This window comes from Raphanus sativus, chromosome 1 (assembly GCF_000801105.2).
Source record: "Raphanus sativus cultivar WK10039 chromosome 1, ASM80110v3, whole genome shotgun sequence".
In the NCBI taxonomy this organism is placed as follows: Eukaryota; Viridiplantae; Streptophyta; class Magnoliopsida; order Brassicales; family Brassicaceae; genus Raphanus; species Raphanus sativus.
In genome coordinates this window covers 10,688,590-10,695,254 of record NC_079511.1, presented here as the reverse complement: position 1 = coordinate 10,695,254, position 6,665 = coordinate 10,688,590, and the positions used below count along the sequence as shown (strand labels likewise).

The 6,665-nt window shown below is 31.3% G+C and overlaps 1 protein-coding gene and 1 long non-coding RNA gene across 20 annotated transcripts; both read left to right on the top strand.

The window, feature by feature from the left end:
• Positions 1-524: 524 nt before the first annotated feature.
• LOC108838628 (gibberellin-regulated protein 12-like) lies at positions 525-1,224 on the top strand. Its single transcript, XM_018611532.2, has 4 exons — positions 525-696; positions 783-827; positions 923-953; positions 1,043-1,224. The coding sequence occupies exons 1-4, from the start codon at positions 634-636 to the stop codon at positions 1,222-1,224; spliced, it is 321 nt and encodes a 106-aa protein (XP_018467034.2). The 5' UTR covers positions 525-633.
• Positions 1,225-3,053: 1,829 nt separating this feature from the next.
• On the top strand, positions 3,054-5,407 carry LOC108848830 (uncharacterized). Of its 19 annotated transcripts, none has more exons than XR_008946007.1 (5): positions 3,054-3,209; positions 3,294-3,349; positions 3,439-3,776; positions 4,192-4,911; positions 4,995-5,407. It is a non-coding gene; the product is annotated as an uncharacterized LOC108848830 (long non-coding RNA). The 19 variants fall into 19 exon arrangements; XR_008946006.1 differs by having other exon boundaries at positions 3,055-3,209; positions 3,484-3,776; XR_008946002.1 differs by having other exon boundaries at positions 3,089-3,349; positions 3,484-3,776; positions 4,192-4,345; positions 4,477-4,911.
• Positions 5,408-6,665: the final 1,258 nt, after the last annotated feature.

The following is a 6,665-nucleotide window of genomic DNA, read 5'->3' as shown; positions in this document are numbered from 1 at the left end:
CATGTATGTGTAACGGGAGTTAAACCCCAAATAAAAAGTATATCTTTCAGATTTATAATACAAGTGAGGTGAATATAAATTTACCAAACTCGAACATATGTTATAATTCTAAAAAAGTATATAACATAGTTTATTTTATCTATATCTGCGATTTAGTTTTTGTGTAATGTGAATGTATGTAAAGTTAGTTGTAGTAATATGATAATGTGTATCTATTATGCGTAAGTATATATTTATCAAAAGAGTGGTTAAGGTTTCATATTATGGAAAAATATATTCAGAGATTTATATTTATTTTTCTGTCAACTTTTAATATATATTTAACTATGATGGAACATATTTTCTTGGAATGATAATATATGTTTTGACCATTATGTATTTAGCAATTTTGGAATGATACTATACGTTTTGACCATTATGTATTTAACAATTTTAGAATGATATTATATGTTTTGACCAATATATATTTATCAAATTTGGAATAATAATATATGTTTTGACCTATTTATAAATTCCGTTGCTATTAAAAATCTTCTATAGTAAGCCAATTTTTTTTTGCTATAAATAGATAACCATCAACGGTGAAATACATGAAAGGTTAAAAACAAAAATACAAGAGAACAAAAAATAAGAATGATGAAGCTCATTGTTGTCCTCACTGTATTCAGTTTGTTTTTTGCTTCTCAGCTTTCCAGTGTAATAATCAAATACTTTTTCATCTTCTTTAGGTTTATAATTTCAGTAAAGAATCAGTTTTTAATTTCTGTTTATTTTTTCTATAGGCCGATAATCTAGAGAGTCCATCTGAAGCCTCTCCTATACATGTGGTATATATCTTCATAAATCATAATTATATGTATTTGTATAATAATGTATTCAATTTTGTCATCAACAAACTAACGTGTCACCTAAAACATTTCAGGGTGGAGGAGAAGGTTCACTTAAACCAGAACGTAATGTTCTTTTAAAAAGTTTTATCTTTCTTTTACATAGTTAATGACTACACAGTGATTTATTTAATGTTGTTTGTATTTGTGTGTAGAATGTCCGAATGCATGCAATTTCCGATGCTCAGCAACATCTCACAAAGAGCCATGCATATTCTTTTGTAACTATTGTTGTAAAAAGTGTTTGTGCGTGCCATCCGGAACGTATGGAAATAAACAAGAATGTCCTTGTTATGATAACATAAAAACCAAAGAAGGTGGACCAAAATGTCCATAATATCAAAAATAAAACTGGAAAATATGTTAATGCTTTCTCTTTAAATTATTTATGTATTTTACCATAATTGTAATTGTAATACCAAATAAAATATGTTCATTGCAAGACTAAATATGTGACATACATAAAGGGAAAACAGTCTCCCATATTCCTATAAACTCAAAATCTGGTTCCATAATATCATAAAAAAATTGATTAAACATTAAATGTTTGAGATTCAAAATTATGTGGTTCAACATACTCCCTCTTTTCCAAAATAAGTGAGTTTTGAGGTTTTTGCACGTTAATTAAGAAATTACAAACTTTTATTTTATTTTTCTCGTTTACCTAAAAACAATAATGATTAAAGTAATTTCAACCAATAAACAATTATACTACAGAATATAAATAATTAAAAATATTAAAATGCATTTATTTTTTATCTAAAAATTTGAAAACATCACTTAAAATGGAACAAAAAATTTTTCCTAAAACTCCACTTAAAGTGGGACGGAGGGAGTATTTTTTTGGCCTTTTGGTGTGTATTAGAGGGTTCGTTTTTTCTTATTTCCAAAAAAATATATTTTCATATTTTTGTGGAAAACGCATTGCCATTTTAATTACAACGTGAGACAAAATTAATCATTCAAGACTATATTGTTTCGTTCTCTTCTTACCTATTTTCCTTTCACAATTCCAAATGTTTTTATTCTAGTTTTTTCATATAATCCTAACTTCTCTAAAACGTACATTTCAAGTATTTTTATATAATGCTAACTTCTCTTCTAAGATTGAGATAATCTCCAAGATTTTTTTTTATCTACATGAATCTATCGTATAAATCTGTGGGTGTGAATGAAGTGATGACTGAATTTCTTAACACCTCTCTAAGATCGATCGGTGACCATGCGATTTCTGATGCGATCTCACAAGGAGCCATGCATATTCTTTTGTAATTATAGTTGTAAAAGTATTTATGCGTGCCATCGGGAAAGTATGGACATAAAGAAAAAAAATGTCCTTGTTATGATAACTGGAAAAACAAAGAAGGTGGACCAAAATATCCATAATATAAAAAATAAAACTGGAAAATATGTTTATGTTTTCTCAGCCTATCAAGCCTCCGATTGTAACATCACCTGCTACTCCCCATGCTCAAAACACTCGACCGCTACCAATACTAAAACAGAACTCAAATATGATGTTTTCTGATGGTGCTTGGGACCCGGTCACTGGAAGGGCAGGGATGGGATGGCTCATCAAAAACAGGTCTGGTGCTACGCTCCTCCAAGGTTCTTCGAATCGAAGCTTTCTTGCATCATCTATGGTTGCAGAAGCACTGGCCATGAAAGATGCTATCTCCTCTGCTATTAATGCAGGTTTCAAAGACTTACTCTGTGTTACAGATTGCAAAAGTCTCGCGGATCTCATCACAGGAAACTCCTCTGTGACTGCAATTCAAGGCATCCTCTACGACATTGGCATTTTGAGTCGATCCTTGAACTCTATCTCTTACTCTTTTGTACCGCGTTTTAACAATGAAGCTGCTGATTCCTTAGCTAAATCAGCTCTTGCTGCTCTTAATCCCTTGTAATTTTGAACTCTTAAGTTGCAAGTAATGAAAGGTTTGATCATAAAAATGTTTATGTTTTCTCTTTAAAATATTTATGTATTTGACCATATTTGTAATCTAATACTATAAAGAAACTTCTACTCTCTTCTCCTCTTGCCATGTCACTAAATAAGGTGAGAAGGCGACGCCACGTGTCCTCCTTTTAAAACGCGCCGTTTCATTTTAGTATGTTCTTCATCGTTCGGGCTTTAGTTTTTTTGGGCCGTTTCTTCTCTTCGTTGAGCCCGCACCATAATATATCAGCTTCGCCTAGATTAAACGCCGCGTTTTCTATTAGGGTTAACGTGTGTTCGTTCACATCTCCGGAGAATGGAGTTTCGGGAGATTCAGGAGACATCATGAATAATCTCTGAGTGAAGCTCAGATTGCGTCGGTTCGTATTTGGTTCTTATGCTCCAAAACAATGCCTTGATTAATAGCCTTTAAGAAACTTATTAACTCCATCGATTCACACCAGTCATGATTTCACATTCAATGCTCTCTTATAGGCGGTGTATATCCACCTATAAAAAGGTAAACCCCCATGCCTTAAACATCATCCTCACAATTCGTTTTTTTTTCATTTGGTTTGTTTTTGGGGTTTTGTGACCTTTCATTTCCAGAATTCATGTCTACTGCAATCTCTGATTAGACCAATCCATTTCCAGAATGGAAACCTACGATGAAGAAGTCACCGTAAGCTTCGCAACCTAGATTTGAGTACGGTTGTGTCAATGACAAGACTGAAGCGACCCGTTGAGTCCATTGAAGGAAAGATCAATACTTTGCAGGGATGGGGGATTTATGCTCTTTGAAATTTCTCCAAAGAGATCGTTGCAACTCAAATCAGGGAATCCATTGCTGATTCGAACTTTGTTAGCCGTCATGGTGCCTTCTTGCGGCGACTGTAAAAAATAACTTTAAAGCTATTCGATCTGTCCGCCGTTTTGGAATCATACGAGTAAGAACTCTCTGATTAGTTGCATTTTTGGGTTTCTTGATAGGTGTGAGGTTAGAAAAGTAATGCCTTTCACGTAGTGAATTGCCATTTTCACATTTGAATTCAGGTTATGCAATTATTGAGCTTTTTTTTTGTGGAATGTATCAAAGATGTTAGGTGATCTGTTGTTCGAAATTGAGTTCATTGTTTAAACTGGTGTGCACCTCTAGAGATCGTATTTGGGTTTGTGATTTACAAATATTTGGTTTTCTGATAACCCAAAACAACCCGAAACATATGCTGTCTGCCAAGTTACAATTTTTTCAATAATTTATGAGTCAGTGGCTTCAAATGAAATGATCGTATCTAGAAGATTTGTTTTCTTTCTTCTTTTTTTATTGATGTGTAGAGGTTCTGTTTTTTTTTTAAGATGCAGGTAGCGAGTTCCAGAGATGATATGAGGATATACATATGTGGCAAAAGGATGAGAATAGTTTGGGAATCGTTCCGGTTGCGACAGTGGTGCATGGTGATAATGGGTTTTAATATGATTCCTATAATGATAACTTTTTGAAATTGAAGTATTAAAGGTGATATTTTTTAAGTTCGATTGTGGTTTAGGAGATATGTTTAAATGTTATCTTGGGGGTATATATATAATCATATGCCAATTGTTTATGTTCTGAAACAGATAATCAAACCTGTATTGGTTTTGGTGTAGGGATCTGGTGGACCAGAGGAGGAAGATAATTGATGGCCGCCATGGCTGAAACCTCTGCTTAAAGAGCAGTTCTTTGTTCGCTGCAAGTTTCATGTAGACTCTCACAAGGGCGATTGCAATATGTAATACTTAGACTGCACCAACGGCGAGCTTTGCTCTCTTTGTCTTGCCCATCACAAAGATCACCTCACCATCCAATCCAAGTGCGTTCTTGCTTTTTTCTTACTTAGATTTTTTGGTTGGTTGTGCTCTTTAGTTTAGTTTTTCAATTTGTATTGATTGTTTTTGGCAGATAGGTAGATCTTCTTACCATGATTTTATATGTGTGAATGAGTTACAAAAGTGTTTGCATATTTCCGGTATCCAAATTTATGTGATCAATAGTGCTAAAGTCATTTTCTACCACGAGAGGCCTCATCCTTAAGTAAGGAAAAGGTGAAACCAATATTTTCTGGATTTTAAAAAACGTTGAGATTTTTTTTTTAAATTCATTTGCTTTACTAATTTACTAGACATAGTCTATATACAACGAATATCAGCGTCGGAGAAAAGAAAGTAATGGTGGTTGGGAACGTAAATTCGGATGAAAAAAAAAGATCACGACAGCTGGTAGACACGAGATACGGTTGTAGTCAATGGATAACAAAAACAACTCAACTGTGATTACCAGAGAAGAAATCTAAAAACCAGGAAAAATGAAGATGACCTTAGCAGCGGAAATGACGAGGACGACTAAAACAACAACGGTTGTGTTTTTGATGTCGACACATGCATTCACAGGCCTCTCAAGGAAAATGAGGTGGTTGTGATCAAGTGAAGCAAGTTCTAAGGTGTTATATATACACTTTACCAAAAAAAAAATGTAATATAAACTAAGCGTTTAGGCATGGAAATGTCTTTTCATTAATTGGGATTTAGTATGATTATTGTATTACTCTTTTCTTCGGCAGCCCCCCCCCCCAAAAAAAATTAAACAAAATAAAGAATCTTATTTGCAATTTGGCAAAAAAGAATTGTATGTATTTTGTATTACAGAGAATGTTTTTTTCGTCATAGACCTCACAAGAATCGTAAGAAAATATGAGAGGATACTATAAAAGGAGACAAACTAATACCACACTAAGCAACAACAGACCATTTAACGTTTTTCATTTCTGTTCACAAAAAAAGTTAAAAAATCAAAATAGTGTATGAAGTTAACAAAAAAGAATTAAAGTCAGCTAGAAGTAAAAAAAAAAAAAAAACAATCCTCTGAATGACTAATTAAGTTTAAAACGAAAAAAAATCAATGATGCTATATCAAATTAGAATGTGATTTTAATACAAAACAGTAAAATGTTTTTGCTGAAAATTAAAATAGGAAAAATGTTTTTGGATCATAATGTTAGACCGAAAATATATTCTAAATTTCCTAAACCATTAAACATATGCATTAATCCTTAAAATTGTAAACAAGAATATAAGGAAAATAAAGTTGTTAGAAAATATCTAAATTTTATTTTTAATGTAATAACCTGATTCATATTTTGAATATATAATAATTGTAAAACTAAATAATATTTAATGGTAAAATATAAATAAATGGTGAATATTTTTTGCAGTATCCCGGTTATCTTTTACACTGAGTTTTAATCGATAATAATATTTTTACTATAGTTAGATTGTAAGATATTGTTTTGTCTATATTAAATATTAATACTTTCATAGAAGCTTTAGTGTATTTAACTCATACAATTTTTTACGAAAGTTGTTTTAACTATTTGTATGGAATTTATTTTTAATTAAGACATACAAATTAATTTTACTGAACACAATGAATATATAAACTAGCTATAATTATTAAGATTATAAATAAATATCAAAAGCATAAAAACATTATAAAAGATCAAATAACATATAAATAAAATTATATACAAAAAAATAAAATAAATGACAAAAATAACAAATTGAAATATACACAAATATAGAATCTTATGAATCTAAATTAAATCAGCAACAATACTAAGAAGTCAGTCATATTTAGTTATATAATTGAAATTTGGTGTAGACAACTTAGATATACTCATACCAATCTTAACATAAAAACAATTTACACAAATTGTACTTTTTATAAAATTTGGTATATTGAAAAGTCGTAACCTGGTATATGAACAGCCTCAAAATAATTAAAAAGCATGAAATAATGGTAA

Coding starts and splice junctions, on each gene's coding strand:
- LOC108838628 (XM_018611532.2), top strand. CDS start 634: ATGATGAAGCTCATTGTTGTCCTCACTGTATTCAGTTTGTTTTTTGCT. Junction 697..782: donor TTGCTTCTCAGCTTTCCAGT/GTAATAATCAAA, acceptor TTTTTTCTATAG/GCCGATAATCTAGAGAGTCC. Junction 828..922: donor AAGCCTCTCCTATACATGTG/GTATATATCTTC, acceptor AAAACATTTCAG/GGTGGAGGAGAAGGTTCACT.